This window comes from Lolium rigidum, chromosome 5 (genome assembly GCF_022539505.1).
Source record: "Lolium rigidum isolate FL_2022 chromosome 5, APGP_CSIRO_Lrig_0.1, whole genome shotgun sequence".
NCBI classification, from domain to species: Eukaryota; Viridiplantae; Streptophyta; class Magnoliopsida; order Poales; family Poaceae; genus Lolium; species Lolium rigidum.
In genome coordinates this window covers 266,098,831-266,121,021 of record NC_061512.1, presented here as the reverse complement: position 1 = coordinate 266,121,021, position 22,191 = coordinate 266,098,831, and the positions used below count along the sequence as shown (strand labels likewise).

Here is a 22,191-nt window from a genome sequence, read left to right as displayed (position 1 = left end):
TTACTTGGCACAACAATGCAATAAAATAAAGATAAGGAGAGGTTGCTACAGTAGTAACAACTTCCAAGACTCAAATATAAAACAAAAGTGCAGAAGTAAAATAATGGGTTGTCTCCCATAAGCGCTTTTCTTTAACGCCTTTCAGCTAGGCCCAGAAAGTGTGAATCAAGTATTATCAAGAGATGAAGCATCAACATCATAATTTGTTCTAATAATAGAATCAAAAGGCAACTTCATTCTCTTTCTAGGGAAGTGTTACATACCTTTCTTGAGAGGAAATTGATACTTAATATTCCCTTCCTTCATATCAATAATAGCACCAACGAGTTCGAAGAAAAGGTCTTCCCAAAATAATGGGACAAGATGCATTGCATTCAATATCCAAGACAACAAAATCAACGGGGACAAGGTTATTGTTAACCGTAATGCGAACATTATCAATCCTACCCAAAGGTTTCTTTATAGAATGATCAGCAAGATTAACATCCAAATAACAATTTTTCAATGGTGGCAAGTCAAGCATATCATAGAGTTTCTTAGGCATAACGAAATACTTGCACCAAGATCACATAAAGCATTACAATCAAAATCATTGACTTTCATCTTAATGATGGGCTCCCAACCATCTTCCTACTTCCTAGGAATAGAAGCTTCAAGTTTTAATTTCTCTTCTCTAGCTTTAATGAGAGCATTTGTTATATGTTTTGTAAAGGCTAAATTTATAGCACTAGCATTAGGACTTCTAGCAAGTTTTTGTAAAAACTTTATAACTTCAGAGATATGACAATCATCAAAATCTAAATCATTATGATCTACAGCAATGGGATCATTGTCCCCAATATTTTGAAAAATTTCAGCAGTTTTATCACAAACAGTTTTAGCAGTTTTAGCAGTTTCAGGCAGTTTTGTACGCTTTGTACTAGGAGTAGAAACATTGCCAACACCAATTATTTTACCATTGATAGTAGGAGGTTTAGCAACATGTGAGGCATCAACATTACTAGTGGTGGTGATAGTCCAAACTTTAGCTACATTATTCTCTTTAGCTAGTTTTTCGTTTTCTTCTCTTTCCCACCTAGCATGCAATTCAGCCATCAATCTAATATTTTCATTAATTCGAACTTGTATGGCGTTTGCTGTAGCAAATGACTTAATATCTTTAGTTTCATTAGGCATAACTTTCAATTTTAAAATATCAACATCAGCAGCAAGACTATCAACCATAGAAGCAAGAATATCAATTTTACCAAGCTTTTCTTCAACAGATTTGTTAAAACCAGTTTGTGTACTAATAAATTCTTTAAGCATGGCTTCAAGACCAGAGGGTACACTTCTACTATTGTTGTAAGAATTACCATAAGAATTACCATAACCGTTACCATTATTAGAAGGATATGGCCTATAGTTATTACCAGAATTATTCCTATAAGCATTGTTGTTGAAATTATTATTTTTAATGAAGTTCACATCAACATTCTCCTCTTGAGCAACCAATGAAGCTAAAGGAACATTATTAGGATCAATATTAGATCTACCATTCACAAGCATAGACATAATCACATCAATCTTATCACTCAAGGAGGAGGTTTCTTCAACAGAATTTACCTTCTTACCTTGTGGAGTCCTTTCCGTGTGCCATTCAGAGTAATTTATCATCATATCATCAAGAAGCTTTGTAGCCGCCCCCAAGGTGATGGACATAAAAGTACCTCCAACAGCTGAATCCAATAAGTTCCGCGAAGAAAAATTCAGTCCTGCATAAAAGGTTTGGATGATCATCCAAGTAGTTAGTCCATGGGTTGGGTAATTCTTTACCAAAGATTTCAATCTTCCCCATGCTTGAGCAACATATTCATTATCCAATTGCTTAAAATTCATTATGCTACTTGATGTCTACGTTCCCCCTCCTTTCCTGTAGACAGTGTTGGGCCTCCAAGTGCAGAGGTTTGTAGAACAGCAGCAAGTTTTCCCTTAAGTGGATCACCCAAGGTTTATCGAACTCAGGGAGGAAGAGGTCAAAGATATCCCTCTCATGCAACCCTGCAACCACAAAGCAAGAAGTCTCTTGTGTCCCCAACACACCAAATAGGTGCACTAGTTCGGCGAAGAGATAGTGAAATACGGGTGGTATAAATAAGTATGAGCGGTAGTATGGCGCCGGAAAAGTGCTTGCTGGCGTGTAGTTGATGGTGGTAGTATTGCAGCGGTAGTAACACGATAAAACGAGTAAACAAGCGGTAGTAACTCAGCGGTATTTAGGAACAAGGCCTAGGGATTAGACTTTCACTAGTGGACACTCTCAACATTGATCACATAACGAGAATAGATAAATGCATACTCTACACTTTTGTTGGATGATGAACACATTGCGTAGGATTACACGAACCCTCAATGCTGGAGTTAACAAGCTCCACAATAATGCTCATGTTTAGGTAACCTTAAGTGTAAGATAGATCAAAAGACTAAACCAAGTACTAGCATAGCATGCACACTTGTCACCTTCATGCATATGTAGGAGGAATAGATCACATCAATATTATCATAGCAATAGTTAACTTCGCAATCTACAAGAGATCATGATCATAGCATAAACCAAGTACTAACACGGTGCACACACTTGTCACCTTTGCACACATGCGGGAGGAATAAAACTACTTTAATAACACATCACTAGAGTAGCACATAGATAAATTGTGATACGATGCACATTGCAATCATAAAGAGATATAAATAAGCACTTCACTACGCTCTTCAACGAGTGAATAAGTACTTCGTGAAATATAGCCTAAGAGACCCACACGGTGCACACACTCGTCACCTTTACACACGTGGGACAAGGAGTCTCCCGGAGATCACATAAGTAAAACCCACTTGACTAGCATAATGACATCTAGATTACAAGCATCATCATATGAATCTCAATCATGTAAGGCAGCTCATGAGATTATTGTATTGAAGTACATAGGAGAGAGATGAACCACATAGCTACCGGTACAGCCCCGAGCCTCGATGGAGAACTACTCCCTCCTCATGGGAGCAGCAGCGGTGATGAAGATGGCGGTGGAGATGGCAGCGGTGTCGATGGAGAAGCCTTCCGGGGCACTTCCCCGCTCCGGCAGGGTGCCGGAACAGAGACTCCTGTCCCCCAGATCTTGGCTTCGCGATGGCGGCGGCTCTGGAAGGTTTTCCGTATCGTGGCTCTCGGTACTGGGGGTTTCGCGACGGAAGCTTTAAGTAGGCGGAGGGTCAACGCGGGGGGCCACACGAGGGGCCCAGGGGGTAGGTCGGCGCGGCCAGGGCCTGGGCCGCGCCGCCCTAGCCTCTGGCTGCCTCGTGGCCCCACTTCGTTATCTCTTCGGTCTTCTGGAAGCTTCGTGCAAAAATAGGACCCGGGGCGAAAGTTTCGTCCAATTCCGAGAATATTTCTTTACTAGGATTTCGAAACCAAAAACAGCGAGAAAACGAAGCGGCACTTCGGCATCTTGTTAATAGGTTAGTTCCGGAAAATGCGTAAATACGACATATAATGTGCATAAAACATGTAGGTATCATCAATAAAGTAGCATGGAACATAAGAAATTATCGATACGTTGGAGACGTATCAGCATCCCCAAGCTTAGTTCTCGTCTCGTCCAGCGAGGTAAAACGATAACAAAGATAATTTCTTAAGTGACATGCCATCATAACCTTGATCATATTGTAAACATATGTAATGAATGCAGCGATCAAAACAATGGTAATGACATGAGTAAACAACTGAATCATAAAGCAATGACTTTTCATGAATAGCACTTTCAAGACAAGCATCAATAAGTCTTGCATAAGAGTTAACTCATAAAGTAATAATTCAAAGTAGAGGTATTGAAGCAACACGAAGGAAGATTAAGTTTCAGCGGTTGCTTTCAACTTATAACATGTATATCTCATGGATATTGTCAACATAAAGTAATATAACAAGTGCAATATGCAAGTATGTAGGAATCAATGCACGAGTTCACACAAGTGTTTGCTTCTTAAGGTGGAAGGAGATAGGTAACTGACTCAACAATAAAAGTAAAAGAATGGTCCTTCAAAGAGGAAAGCATCGATTGCTGTATTTGTGCTAGAGCTTTTATTTTGAAAACATAAAGAGAGCATAAAAATAAAGTTTTGAGAGGTGTTTGTTGTTGTCAACGAATGGTAGCGGGTACTCTAACCCCCTTGCCAGACAAACCTTCAAAGAGCGGCTCCCATTTTATTTTATTTTTGGGTGGCACTCCTTCCAACCTTTCTTTCACAAACCATGGCTAACCGAATCCTCGGGTGCCTCGCCAACAATCTCATACCATGAAGGAGTGCCTTTTTATTTTAGTTTTATTTAGATGACACTCCTCCCCACCTTTGCTTTCTCAAGCCATGGCTAACCGAATCCTTCGGGTGCCGTCCAACAATCACATACCATGGAGGAGTGTCTATTTTTGTTAATTAATTTGGGATTCGGGAATCCCATTGCCAGCTCTTTTTGCAAAATTATTGGATAAGCGGATGAAGCCACTAGTCCATTGGTGAAAGTTGCCCAACAAGATTGAAAGATAAACACCACATACTTCCTCATGAGCTATAAAACATTGACACAAATCAGAGGTGATAAATTTTGAATGGTTTAAAGATAGCACTCAAGCAATTTACTTTGGAATGGCGGAGAAATACCATGTAGTAGGTAGGTATGGTGGACACAAATGGCATGAATATTGGCTCAAGTATTTGGATGCATGAGAAGTATTCCCTCTCGATACAAGGTTTAGGCTAGCAAGGTTTATTTGAAACAAACACAAGGATGAACCGGTGCAGCAAAACTCACATAAAAAAACATATTGTAAACATTATAAGACTCTACACCGTCTTCCTTGTTGTTCAAAACTCAATACTAGATATTATCTAGACCTTAGAGAGACCAAATATGCAAATCAAATTTTAGCAAGCTCTATGTATTCCTTCATTAATAGGTGCAAAGTATATGATGCAAGAGCTTAAACATGAGCACAACAATTGCCAAGTATCACATTATCCAAGATATTTTACCAATTACTACATGTAGCATTTTCCAATTCCAACCATATAACAATTTAACGAAGAGGAAACTTCGCCATGAATATTATGAGCTAAGAACACATGTGTTCATACGAACCAGCGGAGCGTGTCTCTCTCCCACACAAGGATGAACTTATTCAAACAAAAGCAAAAACAAAAACAAACAGACGCTCCAAGTAAAGTACATAAGATGTGACGGAATAAAAATATAGTTTCACTAGAAGAAACCTGATAAGTTGTCGATGAAGAAGGGGATGCCTTGGGCATCCCCAAGCTTAGATGCTTGAGTCTTCTTAAAATATGCAGGGATGAACCACCGGGGCATCCCCAAGCTTAGACCTTTCACTCTTCTCGATCACATTATATCACCCTCTTCTATTGACCCTTGAAAACTTCCGCCACACCAAACTTCAAGCAAACTCATTAGAGGGTTAGTGCATAATCAAAATTCACATGTTCAGAGGTGACACAATCATTCTTAACACTTCTGGACATTGCACAAAACTTCTGAAAGTTAATGGAACAAAGAAACTCATTCAACTTAACAAAAGCGGCAATGCGAAATAAAAGGCAGAATCTGTCAAAAACAGAACAGTCCGTAAAGACGAATTTAAAGCTGGCACCAGACTTGCTCAAACGGAAAAACTCAAAACTAATGAAAGTTGCGTACATATCTGAGGATCACGCTCGTAAATTGGCAGATTTTTTCGAATTTTCTACAGAGAACTGTGCCCAGATTTGTGACAGACAGCAATGCTGTTTCTGCGCAGCAATCCCAAATATAACATCAACTTTGACATAGAAACTTTACTTGGCACAACAAAACACAAAACTAAGATAAGGAGAGGTTGCTACAGTAGTAAACAACTTCCAAGACACAAATATAAAACAAAGTACTGTAGCAAAATAACACATGGGTTATCTCCCAAGAAGTTCTTTTCTTTATAGCCATTAAGATGGGCTCAGCAGTTTTAATAATGCACTCATAAGAAATAAGAGTTGAAGCAAAAGAGAGCATCAAGAGGCAAATTTAAAACACATTTAAGTCTAACATGCTTCCTATGCATAGGAATCTTGTAAATAAACAAGTTCATGAAGAGCAAAGTAACAAGCATAGGAAGATAAAACAAGTGTAGCTTCAAAAATTTCAGCACATAGAGAGGTGTTTTAGTAACATGAAAATTTTTACAACCATTTTTTCCCCTCTCATAATAACTTTCAGTAGCATCATGAGCAAACTCAACAATATAACTATCACATAAAGCATTCTTATCATGAGTCTCATGCATAAAATAATTACTACTCCCAACATAAGCATAGTCATTCTTATTAATTGTAGTGGAGCAAATTCAACAAAGTAGCTATCAAATATAGGAGGTATATTGTAATCATAATCAAATTTATCCTCCATAACAGGTGGTAACAAAAGACTACTATCATTATAATCATCATAAATGGGAGGCAAAGTATCATCAAAGTAAATTTTCTCCTCAATGCTTGGGGGACTAAAAATATCATGCTCATCAAAGCCAGCTTCCCCAAGCTTAGAATTTTCCATAGCATTAGCAACAATGGTGTTCAAAGCATTCATACTAATAACATTCCCATTATCATGCATATAAAGTTCCATGGGTTTTTTAATTCTTTCTTCAAACACATCATGTCCTAATTCAAGATAAAGTTCATAAAGATCTCTCATATTTTTGTTGTTTTCCATTATGCCTAACTAGTGTAAACAAGAAACCAAATGTCGCAATTGCAGAGTCTAAAGGAAATAGCTTTGAGTACTTACAATGGCGCCGGAAAATAGCTTAGTAGCCGAGGTCCGGAGTGTGAGTACCTTTTACCTTTCCTCCCGGCAACGGCGCCGGAAAAGTGCTTGATGTCTACGTTCCCCCTCCTTTCCCGTAGACGGTGTTGGGCCTCCAAGTGCGGAGGTTTGTAGAACAGCAGCAAGTTTTCCCTTAAGTGGATCACCCAAGGTTTATCGAACTCGGGGAGGAAGAGGTCAAAGATATCCCTCTCATGCAACCCCGCAACCACAAAGCAAGAAGTCTCTTGTGTCCCCAACACACCAAATAGGTGCACTAGTTCGGCGAAGAGATAGTGAAATACAGGTGGTATAAATAAGTATGAGCGAGTAGTATGGCGCCGGAAAAGTGCTTGCTGGCGTGTAGTTGATGGTGGTAGTATTGCAGCGAGTAGTAACACGATAGAAACGAGAAACAAGCAGTAGTAACTCAGCGAGTATTTAGGAACAAGGCCTAGGGATTAGACTTTCACTAGTGGACACTCTCAACATTGATCACATAACAGAATAGATAAATGCATACTCTACACTTTTGTTGGATGATGAACACATTGCGTAGGATTACACGAACCCTCAATGCCGGAGTTAACAAGCTCCACAATAATGCTCATGTTTAGGTAACCTTAAGTGTAAGATAGATCAAAAGACTAAACCAAGTACTAGCATAGCATGCACACTATCACCTTCATGCATATGTAGGAGGAATAGATCACATCAATATTATCATAGCAATAGTTAACTTCGCAATCTACAAGAGATCATGATCATAGCATAAACCAAGTACTAACACGGTGCACACACTGTCACCTTTGCACACATGCAGGAGGAATAAAACTACTTTAATAACACATCACTAGAGTAGCACATAGATAAATTGTGATACGATGCACATTGCAATCATAAAGAGATATAAATAAGCACTTCACTACGCTCTTCAACAGTGAATAAGTACTTCGTGAAATATAGCCTAAGAGACCCACACGGTGCACACATCGTCACCTTTACACACATGGGACAAGGAGTCTCCGGAGATCACATAAGTAAAACCCACTTGACTAGCATAATGACATCTAGATTATAAGCATCATCATATGAATCTCAATCATGTAAGGCAGCTCATGAGATTATTGTATTGAAGTACATAGGAGAGAGATGAACCACATAGCTACCGGTACAGCCCCGAGCCTCGATGGAGAACTACTCCCTCCTCATGGGAGCAGCAGCGGTGATGAAGATGGCGGTGGAGATGGCAGCGGTGTCGATGGAGAAGCCTTCCGGGGCACTTCCCCGCTCCGGCAGGTGCCGGAACGAGACTCCGTCCCCGGATCTTGGCTTCGTGATGGCGGCGGCTCCGGAAGGTTTTCCGTATCGTGGCTCTCGGTGCCGGGGGTTTCGCGACGGAAGCTTTAAGTAGGTGGAGGGTCAACGCGGGGGCCACACGAGGGGCCCGGGGGTAGGTCGGCGCGGCCGGGGCCCGGGCCGCGCCGCCCTAGCCTCCGGCTGCCTCGTGGCCCCACTTCGTTATCTCTTCGGTCTTCCGGAAGCTTCGTGCAAAAATAGGACCACGGGCGAAAGTTTCGTCCAATTCCGAGAATATTTCTTTACTAGGATTTCTGAAACCAAAAACAGCAGGAAACGAGAGCTGGCACTTCGGCATCTTGTTAATAGGTTAGTTCCAGAAAATGCGTAAATACGACATATAATGTGCATAAAACATGTAGGTATCATCAATAAAGTAGCATGGAACATAAGAAATTATCGATACGTTGGAGACGTATCACTACTTCTCAAAGATATAATTTTAGCAGGAGGATAATATCTACCAATGAAAGCATCTTTACATTTAGTCCATGAATCAATACTATTCTTAGGCAAAGATAGCAACCAATCTTTAGCTCTTCCTCTTAATGAGAAAGGAAACAATTTCAGTTTTATAATATCACCATCTACATCCTTATACTTCGCATTTCACAAAGTTCAACAAAATTATTAAGATGGGCAGCGACATCATCAGAACTAACACCAGAAAATTGCTCTCTCATAACAAGATTCAGTAAAGCAGGTTTAATTTCATTGAATTCTGCTGTAGTAGTAGGTGGAGCAATAGGAGTGCATATAAAATCATTATTATTGGTGCTAGTGAAGTCACACAACTTAGTGTTTTCAGGAGTATTCACTTTAACAATAATAAAAATAAAATAAACTAAGCAGAACAGAAATAAATAAAGTAAAACTGGTAACTAATTTTTTTGTGTTTTTGATATAGGGATAGCAAACAAGACAGTAAATAAAGTAATGCAAGTAACTATTTTTTTTGTGTTTTTAATATAGCGAGAGCAAACAAAGCAGTAAATAAAATAAAGTAAAGCAAGACAATAACAAAGTAAAGAGATTGGATGTGAGAGACTCCCCCTGCAGCGTGTCTTGATCTCCCCGGCAACGGCGCCAGAAAAAGAGCTTGATGCGTGCAGTTACACACGTCTGTTGGGAACCCCAAGAGGAAGGTGTGATGCGTATAGAAGCAAGTTTTCCCTCAGTATGAAACCAAGGTTATCGAACCAGTAGGAGTCAAGGAGCACGTGAAGGTTGTTGGTGAAGGAGTGTAGTGCGGCGCAACACCAGGGATTCCGGCGCCAACGTGGAACCTGCACAACACAATCAAAGCACTTTGCCCCAACGTAACAGTGAGGTTATCAATCTCACCGGCTTGCTGAAAACAAAGGATTAAACGTGTGGTGTGGAAAATGATGTTTGTATGCGAAGAACAGTAGATAACAAGTATTGCAGTAGATTGTATTCAGATGTAAAAGAATGGACCGGGGTCCACAGTTCACTAGTGGTGTCTCTCCGATAAGATAACTAGCATGTTGGGTGAACAAATTATAGTTGGGCAATTGACAAATAGAGATGCACATACATATATCATGATGACTACTATGAGATTTAATCAGGGCATTACGACAAAGTACATAGACCGCTATCCAGCATGCATCTATGCCTAAAAAGTCCACCTTCGGGTTAGCATCCGCACCCCTTCAAGTATTAAGTTGCAAACAACATACAATTGCATTAAGTATGGTGTGTAATGTAATCAACACAAATATCCTTAGACAAAGCATTGATGTTTTATCCCTAGTGGCAACATCACATCCACAACCTTAGAACTATCTGTCACTGTCCCAGATTCAATGGAGGCATGAACTCACTATCGAGCATAAATACTCCCTCTTGGAGTTACAAGTATCAACTTGGCCAGAGCCTCTACTAGCAACAGAGATCATGCAAGAACATAAACAACACATATATGATAGATTGATAATCAACTTGGCATAGTATTCAATATTCATCGGATCCCAACAAACACAACATGTAGCATTACAAATAGACGATCTTGATCATGATAGGCAGCTCACAAGATCTAACATGATAGCACAATGAGGAGAAGACAACCATCTAGCTACTGCTATGGATCCATAGTCCAAGGATGAACTACTCACGCATCAATCCGGAGGCGGGCATGATGATGTAGAGCCCTCCGGTGATGATTCCCCTCTCCGGCAGGATGCCGGAGACGATCTCCTGAATCCCCCGAGATGGGATTGGCGGCGGCGGCGTCACAGTAAGGTTTTCTGTATCGTGACTCTCGGTACAGGGGTTTTCGCGACGGAGGCTTTAAGTAGGCGGAAGGGCAGAGTCGGAGGGCTGACGAGGGGCCCACCCCATAGGGCGGCGCGGGCCCCCCTCTGGCCGCGCGGCCCTATGGTCGCGGCGCCTCGTCGCCCCATTTCGTATCCCTTTCGGTCTTCTGGAAGCTTCGTGGAAAAATAAGACCCCGGGCATTGATTTCGTCCAATTCTGAGAATATTTTCTTTGTAGGATTTCTGAAACCAAAAACAGCAGAAAACAGCAACTAGCTCTTCGGCATCTTGTTAATAGGTTAGTGCCGGAAAATGCATAATAATGACATAAAGTGTGTATAAAACATGTGAGTATCATCATAAAAGTAGCATGGAACATAAGAAATTATAGATACGTTTGAGACGTATCACAGCTCACAAGGAAGTGACAAGAGGATTGAGAGCTAATTTTATTCCCACGTAAAAAGTTGGGAGAAAGTTAGACCACCTTATAAGGTGGGTTGTTCCACCACTAGTAAGTGAGTGACAAGAGGAGTGGTACACGCGCACTCCTCCTCACTCGTTTCATCTTGGCTCGGCTCGACACGTCACGTGTACGCACCAGCTCGTGTTGAGTGGATTGATCCGAGACTTGCTTTCTTGTTGTTGTTCGGGGAAAAAATAGTTCTAGACGGAAGAGTCGCAGTTAGTTGGTTCGGGCTGCTCCCGGATCGTGGGCTATCCGTACCTCCCGAGTCTATATAATCTCTTACCATGCTGCCGCCGAAACACATCAAATTCATGAGTTAGGATTTTCCCACCTTTTTCTGCTTGCGTCGCCATCCTAGCACGTTCCATCTCGCTCGCCAGCGTGCGTGCACCGACGAACGGGAGAGTAGGTCTCCGGAATCACTCGTCTTTGCGATCCTGTACGGGAGAGGGGCGAATTAAGTTTTCGGGAAGCGCTCCGTGCGACTGCTCAAGCTCTCCGTCATGGGTCGCCTGCCGGACAAGTCGGGTGGTGCCACGTAGCGCCATCTGCGTCACCGTTTCCTTCGACTAGTATTCGCGCGCGCGCCGATGTCGCCATCAGCAACGTCGCCGCTGCATCGATCAACACCCGCTTCATCTACAAAACTGATTGCTTAGTACATCTAGTATGTTTGAGTTTCACATGTCATAATAGCTAGCTATTGTAATCATGTTTAATATTCTGGAATAAATAGTGGAGTTTTTGGCCTAATTATCCAACATGTTTATCCTGATTTTTTAAAATGGAACATAGTTATTCCATTAAGCTGACAATTTGCTCATCCTGATTGACAGAACTGAATATGCAATATGTTCATCCAGTTCGGCCCGGCGCTTTGAACTTTGTCTACTAGAATGGGTAGATAGCGGGCCGTTTCGGCCCGGCGCAGTCCAGTCCAGCCCAGCCCAAATGAAATACGAGAACGAACAAAGGAAAAAAAAGAAACGCAGAAAAATGCTCAGTAAACAAATCCCGCAAAATCTTCACTCTTTCTTTCTCCTCCCCAAACCCAGAAAATCCCTTATCCCCTTCCAATCCCTCCTCACCTCCGTCTCCACCGTCCATGGCGATGGCGTCCTCCGTCGCCGCCACCCTCCGCGCGCTCGTCGCCGCCCCGGCCGCCGTCTCCCTCCCGAAGCCCTTCCTCGTGCTGCTCTCGCCGGCCCTCCCGGCCCGCCACCTCGGCCTGCGCTCCACCCGCCCGCGCCTCCCGCTGGCACCGCTCGCCGCCTCCGACTCCTTCGACTCCTCCGTGGAGGTCGCCGAGCCGGAGCTCGCCGAGGACGAGGCCCTGGACGCCGTCGCGGAGGAGGAGCCGGCGGCTGCTGAGGAGGAGGTTGCGGCGGCGGCGGAGGAGGAGGTCGGTGAGTACGTCGAGCCGCCGGAGGAGGCCAAGGTGTACGTCGGGAACCTGCCCTACGACGTCGACAGCGAGCGCCTCGCGCAGCTCTTCGAGCAGGCTGGCGTCGTCGAGGTCTCCGAGGTGAGTACACCAGTTTCTCTCCCCTTTCTCTTCCTTGCTGCTAATTTGCCTGCACTTTGGTCGTCGGCGTGCATACGTTTGCCTGAAGTCACTTACATCCTCAATGGGCACATTGTGTGTCATACGACTGAAATTGGCACTGCAACTACTCTAGCAATTGAATTCAGTTCTGGACTTGCCGTGTAAATGTCTAGCTGAATGCGGTGGTTTGCGCTGATGAGAACCTCACAGGGCGGAGCTACCAGGATTGCAGCGTTTTTTTGGAACCAAGCAAATGATCCGTAACAGTGCATGAATTGAGCTAAGCTGAAAAAAGAACTATTTAAAACTAGTCCATTCATCGATGAATCTCCATGGATTCACCTATACAGGCTGCGGCTAATGTTGCAAAAATAAGAGCTTGAATACCGCTTCTAAATAATCCAAGAAACATGACAGGTCTAGGGACTACTAAGGGGTGCTATGTCGCAAGCCTCTCTGTGTTGTTTGTTCAGGTTGAACTAGGATGCTCTGTGATATTGTTTGAAGTATGCTTATCTTCTCGTGTAGGCATTGCAAGTTCTTGTCAGAATTATTATGTCTTTGCCTGTTTACTCGTTAGGCGAACACATGTAGCCTTTTTCTGAAACTGCGAAATTTAAAGAGATCCTACTGTGATTTGACATCTAGTACGAAGTTTTGCTGCACAAGGCGGAGAATCTAAATGCATTTGTACCATGGAACTAGTGTTGTTTCTTGACCTCGTATGGGTTATTAACATGTAGCAATGTATCTGCTTCACCGGCATTGTTGGTGGGGCAGTCCGTCAGATAGTAGTTGCTTGGATACTGTATGTGTTTTCTTTGTCCTAAAATGCAGTTTCTGTCTTGTGGCTGTACAGGTCATTTACAACAGAGAAACAGACCAGAGCCGTGGATTCGGGTTTGTCACCATGAGCACCATTGAGGAGGCTGAGAAGGCTGTGGAAATGTTCCATCGCTATGTGAGTGTACTTAATAACTCATGAGGCTATTTTCCTTGCATGCTCTGAATTTAGTCTAGGGAGCCTCATTGAATGTGTGCTCCCATTTTACATTTGAATATGTTGTCTGTCCTAGGTCTCAATTTGATTGAATCTGTTTGTATTTTCAAGTTAAAGATCGTGTGCAGTTCATAGTATTAAGCACGAGCTAAAGAATGCATGCAAATTTGATGCTTTCCTGATTGACCTTTAACGTGGACAGGACGTGGGTGGAAGGCTGTTGACTGTAAACAAGGCGGCTCCTAGAGGTGCCCGTGTGGAGAGGCCTCCCCGTGATTCCGGGTCTTCATTCAGGATTTACGTGGGCAACCTGCCATGGCAGGTGGACGACTCTAGGTTGGTAGAGATGTTCAGTGAGCATGGCAAAGTCGTCGATGCCAGGGTTGTCTACGACAGGGACACCGGGCGCTCACGGGGATTCGGTTTCGTGACAATGGCATCGCAGGTGGAACTGGATGATGCTATTGCTGCCCTTGATGGACAGGTTAGTATGCAATTGATATCATTGCCACTTTCATACTGTGAAACAATTATGGTTTATACCGAGATAATCAATGTCCTTCGATGAGTCTGATCGCTGTCTGAATTTTGCAGAGTTTGGAGGGGCGTGCCTTACGAGTGAATGTCGCAGAGGAGCGGCCACCGCGGCGTTTCTAGATGAAGATGTATTTGTCGGTGGACTAAGCATGCCTTCTGCTTAAGAGCGACGATAGCACGTCCAATACCGTTTTAGACCCTCCGTTATCCTCCCATCCATTCTTGTGCCATGATTCTTCTTTCTGGTGTTTTTTTTTTGTTCTTGCTGTCTGTCCCTTGGTTCCCTGATCTCAATTTGTCCATGCAATGCAAAAGTTTTGTCTGACATATATATGTTTAATCCCCATGATTCATGCTTGCATGATATGCAAAAAGGAGTCCAAAATGTTTTTTCTGTGATCCTGGTTGAATAGTTTCTACGTGCCGTATGGTTTAACATCACTTGATGCAATAGGGACTCCCAATCCTGATTCCTGAAGCTATGTAGTTTTGCTCAATTCGTCTGTCGACATGTTTATTCCTTCCCTGCAGGAGCAAGAGCAGTGCGGCGTGTTCTGGCACATCCTTGTTGGCGTCGAGAGCCGCCTGCACCTCCAAACACCCATCAACAGGCAGGAGGCAGAGGTTGTTGAATATATAAGCAAATTACCATATGATTTAATTCAAATAAACAGTTGATAAAATCATGACTAGAGAATCAAAAAGTAAACTAGACATGTAGATTAACATTGTAGATGAACAGATAGCATCGTTGGTGTTGTTGCCCATGTTGAAGTTGCCGAAGAGGTTATTGATGTCTAGGAAGAGGTTATTGATGTCTAGGAAGAAGTTGTCGTTTAGGAACTCGTCGTCGGATAGCATTGTGTTGCCAGTAATTACGCGTAAACGCTCCACAAAAATCTGATTGCCTCTATCAAGTGTAGAAACTGACAAGCTTTGTTAACACTCTAGGAAATATATGGCCGTGTCAACAAGAGAAACTATAAAAGACACCAACCACACCGTAGTACTAGGTAGCATCGGCAGGAGTTCGAGTTCCCTGGAGAGCTTATTTGTAACGTTCATCAGAGTACTACAAGCCTTGCCGATCAAATATTTGCTTTCTTTAAAAGATCCAAGATGTGTTTTCTTTGACAAAGAGCCAATCCATCATCAACATCAGCACATTTACTAAATTGGTTAATGAAGTTTACGCAAATAGCTGTCATTATTTGTGTCAAAAAAATTATTTGGTGCGGCATAACCCAATGACAAAATCCTAGGTCCGCCACTGTCGACACATACGTTTTATCAATAACAGATGAAAAGATAAAGTTACTAACATCGATAGAGGAGGAAACTTAAGTGTGGCTCTGGCACTTCATATCATGTTCTTTTGTGCGAACTTAAATGGCATCATGCTCTCACGCATTTCATCGAGATCCTCTTGTACATAAGAACGGAAAGCTAACCAACATATACCTCTCAAAACTAAGTGTGGCTCGCACACAAACTCAGATAGATATGATGATATATATCAGAAAAACTTTAGTCCTGGGTTGTGTCTCCAACCAGAATTAAAGATGGACCTTTAATTTCGGTTGGAGACATAAACTATGACTAAAGGGGCTCGCGCCTACCGCAACCTGTTAGTCTTGGTTTAATTATGTCTCTAACCAGAACTAAAGATCCATTTGAACAGGAACTGATGCTGGCCTTAGCCCGTACGGCGTCCTAGCCGTTGTAAACAAAATTGTTTTCACACAACATTACGATACTCCCTCACTTTTGTCTTTACTATGCGTTTTGGCATTTTTAAAAGACAAGCACCGTCAAGTTTGACCAAAATTGTACTAAAAAATATCAACACCTAATACCTAATAAATATAGTACTCCCTCCTTCTAAAAAAAACGTCTCAATTTTCTCTAGATACGGAAGTATCTAGATGCATTTTAGTTAGAGATACATCCATATCTAGATAAAGTTAAGACACCTATTTTTACACGGGAGGAGTAGGAAAATATAGCTTATGGTGATTCTATTAGTATAACTTTCACATTGTGGATGTTAATATTTTTTCCTATAAATTTAGTCAAACTTGACAAAGTTTAAATTTGGCTAAAGCAAAAACACGAACTAATTGTGAACGGAGGGAGTATGCACCTGTGACATAAATATTCTTACTGTATAATAAATAACAATATCCCAACAAAGAGCTCTAGTAGTATTAACAAATCTGATCAATAAGTAAATTAGGTTTCGCTTCATCCGAGCTGATTCTCGCTTGAATTTCTTGGATGGTAGCAATGGGAGGTCGAGGTTGGAGCCACACGCGCGGCGATGGCCCTTGGTTCCACCCAGGATGCAACCGTCTCACGAGCATGGCCTCACCGTCAACCAGGCTATACCTGAAGACATCACGGTGGGAAACAAAATAGACGCACCCACCGTCCATGTCCAGCTGGGAGCTGTCCATGGCGAAGCTGACAGGGTGCCCGAGGAACAGGACACGATCACGTAAGCTCTTGCCATCCCTCAGCGCCCACCGCACCTCGCCGCTCGCTCCTTTTTCCAGCGCGTGCACCGTCACTAACAGCTCCGACGGGTCGACAATGGCGTCTTCATTGAAGATGCTCTGCTGGGCCAGGACAGACACCCACAGCAACTCGCCACGAGACTCCATGACGTAGTTCCAATCACGAAGTTTCTTTGTTTCGTCATTTGCATCCCACCTCGCAAAGCTATTATTGTCGCCAACGCCATCCCGTGTGAGTACATACCAGAAGTCCACGCCGACGGATAGTAGGACCTTGCCGTCGTGATAGACGGCGCAACGGTGGCGGGGAACTGGGAGCTCTAGAACCCTTTTCATGATTGTCCATGCTGCATCGCCGGGACGTAGGACGGCAATGGTGAAGACGGGATAGTTTGTGTACATAGTGCTGTAGAGAAAGATGGTGCCATCCTTGTAGACGGTGCCACACGCAGTCCCTATCGTCTGCTTGATGTCATCGTCATCATCGGGAAATCGAGGAAGCGGCGTAATGGCTCCACTTACAAGGTCGACGAGTCTTGGATCGGGACTTGCGGCGAATAGCCAGGCGACGGTGCCATCGGCTGTAGCCACCCAGTTTTCCTCGTCGCCCGGTGCCGGCTCTGAGAGGATGTGGTCATGATCGGTTGACGGCTTGAAAGAGTTGACGTGGGAGTGGACGATGTGGCCGTCGCACAGCCCTAGTAGCCACGGCGGGAAGGTGGGTCGCGTCGCCGGTGAGCGCAGCGGCGCCGTGGCACGCCATGAACAGCAGACGGCATGGAAACGAACGAAATCAGCAGGGTCGTGTAGTCGGCCGGAGACGTCGATGAGCAGCTCCGACGGGAGATCGGCCCATGAGCAGGCGTCAGCCTTGAGCTCCGCCGTCATGCCGGCCGGAGCAGAGCTGCGGCGCGCGCGTGCCCGGCGATATATCGACTCGGTGTCGTCGAATTAGATCCAGAGAAATCAGGGTGAAATCAAGAGATCAGGAGTCCTCCTACCCCTACAGATGCATACTATATGCATGGCAAAGGGGCAGATGAGCTCGTAATGAATTCATCCTACACGATTCTCGGGTAGTCTCTCACGGAGTCCTTGAACCAAACATGGAAGCGTCAGGAGCCGCTTTTCGATTTGACCAATCCGGCTTAATTACATCTTCAATACGGAGTACCTTCTTTAAACCCGTGCTGTTGTTTTTGGAGTTAACATACGAAACCTCATGAAAGCTTGCATGATCCCACACGTATATCCGCATATAGGACTGATGAATCCTAATTCCTAACACAGTTCGTAATGAATTCGTCCTAAACGATTTAGGTCTCTAATATAAGGGAGGCCTTGAACCAAACATGGACGCGTCACGACTCAGGAGCCGCTTTTTAATGTGACCAACCCGGTTTACATACCTTCGATACATTTTCCAGTTTTTTTTTTTAAACCCGTGTTCTTGTTTTTGGAGTTAACATACCAAACCTCACGAAGCTTGCATGATCCCACGCCTATAGCTGCATATGGTACAAGTGGACTCGGGCAAGAGCCCACGACAACACATAGTTTTGGAAAAGAAATTACACTTATATTCCCGGTAGACACAAGTTGCTAATATTTTTGGGTGTGATTATTTCTCAGTCGACTAAGAACTAACTTTGTTCTCAGTTAGATTATATCATCAAATCACGATGCAAATCATGGATGTAGGATTTGACTGAGCACGAAGTTAGTTCTCAGCTGGCTAGCTAAGAACTAGCTAGCTAATCCCAATATTATTTTGCAATTTGGCCAAATAAGGTGAATCATGGAGTGTACCAAGCAACACCCTTTTTTGCAAAAGGTTATTCCGATGGATTGCAATTGAGCACAACTGAAAAAAAATATCAAAAAATGGTGAACCTTCACGAAGCATTCTTTTATACCTAGTTGCGGAGGAAAATTATAAAATTGAATGTGCTATCTTACTTTTTAATATGGCTTTTATGCCAAATGAGCTAGGTCCGACATTCGTCATGGCATAGTTTGCTAGATCGAGCTTATATTGCGCACATGCATGGATCTTGGGATGGGAAGTAATGTATGATTAATGAGTTATCCTTTGCAAGTGACAAAATGGGCTTTTTTGTGTGAAGCATGTCCTAGAAACATAAATAACATTCACACAAAATTAGAAGACAACTTCCGCACTAGGGTTTCTCAAGTCTGATGCGCCCGTTTGCTTTCTGAAAATTCATTGCATTTTATATTGTGTCCTACCAATTTCGGTGGAAATGAGCCAGATTTGAAGGATACCTCCGGTGCCCTACAGATTGTAGTATTGAAACCTTTTCCCTAGAGACCTAGGTTTATCGAATCAACGGAAAGATTGCTTTTGGTGTAAGATCACCCCAACAAGACTCCTAGTTTTCAAATAAATCTTGTTTTACCGAACCGACGGTTTTCTTGTGTTGTTCATGTATCAATGGTTGGAGATATGCATTGATTTGTGTATCAATGGATCTAGGAAGATATTTGCTTCATGATTTAAAGAAATATCTCGATTTAGATCGAGATAGTATGGTTGTTTTCACTTGCCATCCGTATCAACTTTCACTTGTTCTAGATTTTTTGCATAAATCATATCTAGATCCATAATGTGTTATCATAGATGATGTCGGTTTCACGCAGTTTCCTCCGATGTGCCTCACCTGTTTTTGCGAAAAGTCATTTTGGTGGGTCCCAAATTAAGAAAAAATCACAAAAAATCAAGAAAATGGATAGCCTTTGTGAGGCGTAATCTTTGGTGACCTAGATGTGAGTAAATTACAAACTTGGAATACGAAAATTATTTAAAAAACACTTCACAAAATGAGCTACCTCCAATGAGGCTACATGGTTTTTTGCCAAATGAGCTAGGTCAGGACCTTCGACACAACATATATAGTCTAGCGGAATGAGCCAATCATGTATGTGCAGGTGCCACATGCCTTGGACTTCTTCAAGGAATTGCGTGGCAAGGGCTACCACATGATTTATTGTTGGCACATGGTCAAGTACGCTCCACAAGAAACGTGTCATAATCTGCGAAGGTGACGCATGATCGGCCACATCTATCCTAGTTTTGTTCATTTCATTCGACCTTGTGTCTCTTGTGTAACTTGTCCGGCTCCTATTTATGTGCACTTTGTGGTCGACTAAATTAGCCGAGTTTAGAATCAGTATTTTCATTGTTGGTATGGTCACTTTATAAATTTGGTCTAAAAGTGAATCCAAATGTTTATTTTCTTAACATAAAAGGTATCTTAACCTTTAACTATCACGGCATAGGATTACAGAACTCTGAGAAGAGCAAGAGCCAGCAATTAATTACTAAGCCGTTTGATGAAACATGTCTTATTGTCTTTGCATGTCTTGTTGTTTTTCCGTCTCACACGCGTCACTGCAACGCGTCACTCCCTTCCTTGAAAACCGAGCTGCTCTCACCACCAGTACAAAATCGTTGCCTCCGCCATTACTGTTTCTTCCTCCCACTCTCACCCCCAGCTCCCAAGAACCCACCAGCGGCGCAGCGCCTATCTCCGATGGTGCGCGTCCGCCTTCCCAAGCGTCCGCCGACTCCCTCCGAGTCAGACGACGACACTGACTCGTCGGAATCGGAGAATGAGTCAGACGGCGAGGCGGAGGACTTGCAGCTCATGCTGCCGGTCGGCGCGGAGGCGGAGGTGAGCAGCGACGACCCCGGCTTCGTCGGCTCCTTCTACGAGGTCACCGTCACCGGCCACCTGGCCTCCCGCGGCGGCGGCCGCTACACGGTGGCCTACTCCACGCTGGTGGCCGAGGACGGGGGCACGCTCGAGGAGACCGCGGCCGCCGGCGACGTGCGACCGCGCCCGCCGCGGGATGGGAGGCGGGAGTTCGCCGTCCACGAGGCCGTCGAGGCGTTCCACAACGAGGGGTGGTGGGCTGGCGTCGTCTCCGCCGTTCCGCCGCCGGTGGCTGGAGCGCCCAGGGTGTACCAGGTCGCGTTCCCGACCTCGCGTGAGACCATGGCGTTCGAGGTCACAGCTCTCCGGCCGCACCGCGTGTTCCAAGCTGGCCGCTGGGTCCCTGCTGCGGAGGTGGTAAGTTTGCTGCTAGCTGCTGGCTCCGTCTCTTATAGAAACTCTGCGTAAATTACTCTTCAGTATTCAAATGCTTAATTAGAGTGTCAATAAGAGGATTGAAAATTAATCTAGCTTTACTTATATGAAGAGAACTATGTTCTGAAATTTTCGAAATTAAATTTAGATTGAAGTAAATAAATCTTCTAGTATCATTTTTATTCATTTGAAACCTGCTTGCTACTGGTCAATGAATTTGCTTTTTCCAGTTTTAAGATTGTATATCAAGACATGCCATTTCATAAGACACAAACCTGTTGGGCTCACCGAAAAATGAATTCAGACGATCTTACCAGATCTGTCGAAAGCTGATGCATGTTTAACAAGGTTAAATTCCATGAGAGATCATTGCATCAATATCGATAGATAGTAAAATTGAATGGTTGTTTTGAACCTAGCTTCGTATTATTCGTATTTTAAAATCGTCCGTGTTTACATTCTGCAATTTCTCATTTGATTTTTCAGCTGTATTTATCATGTACAGTCGCGACCTTCTTTGAGTTAATACTAATTTGATTTTGTTGCTCTGTGTACTTAGTCAAACTAGACATGTGCCAGTTAAGCTATAACAAATGTTGAAACAATAATGCTGCTTCTAAAGGTTCAGCGAAAAATAATTATAACCATTTTATGGTTTTACATCTGAATTTACTGATTAGGGGGTGTTACACAGCTATATTGATTTGTCTTGCTAACTTGACATCAAAAGGATGTGAGTGGATCATTTCAGCTGAACCAATAGTTTGAATTTTATCATTTCACCATTGTGAGATTATACCCAGCTACTATAAAGTAGTAAAACTTCCAAGTGGAAGCACCCCTGGTACATATTTAATTTTGTATTTTTAAGTTATATTGGAAACGAATTCAGTAGTGCACTCTTAGCGCTGAACAGTTAAATCTTTAACTTTTTGTCTTCTTTGAGAACATAGTCTTTGCAATTTTCATGGAGCCATGTTACTGTGGAAATTTATGTAACTTGGTATTTTGAGACTCATGGAGTTGTGCAGCCTCACTTTTTGTCAAGTGAACCATGGTAGGATACATCTGGACATCTTCGAAATAAGGATTTGAAAATACACATATGTAAACAATTTGCTTGTTGAGTGAAAAAAAATCTGAGATTATATTTTGAAGAATTGATTTTTTCCTTTCGACATCTGTTTGAAAAATAAGGACAGTGTATTAGTACAAGCGAGCTCACCCTTTAAAATCTGAAATCCCATATTTATAATGTTGTTGCTGTGTGCAGAAGGATGGAAGTCCCCTGTTTCGTGAGGGAACCCAAGTTGAAGTGAGTCAGTCTACAAAAAGATTTGGTGAATCCTGGAGTCCAGCTTCTGTTCTTAAAGTGATTGGTGCTACAAATTTCTTAGTACACTACACGAATATCAGAGAAGATCAAGTAGCCACTGAGATTATAGATTCTCAGTATATTCGGCCAGCACCCAGCGACACCCATATGGACTCTA

At 43.1% G+C, this 22,191-nt stretch overlaps 1 protein-coding gene across 1 annotated transcript; it reads left to right on the top strand.

The window, feature by feature from the left end:
- Positions 1 to 12,060: 12,060 nt before the first annotated feature.
- On the top strand, positions 12,061 to 14,469 carry LOC124653190 (28 kDa ribonucleoprotein, chloroplastic-like). The gene is made up of 4 exons (XM_047192257.1): positions 12,061 to 12,512; positions 13,393 to 13,494; positions 13,736 to 14,017; positions 14,128 to 14,469. The coding sequence occupies exons 1-4, from the start codon at positions 12,093 to 12,095 to the stop codon at positions 14,188 to 14,190; spliced, it is 867 nt and encodes a 288-aa protein (XP_047048213.1). The 5' UTR covers positions 12,061 to 12,092; the 3' UTR covers positions 14,191 to 14,469.
- The last annotated feature ends 7,722 nt before the right edge of the window (positions 14,470 to 22,191 follow it).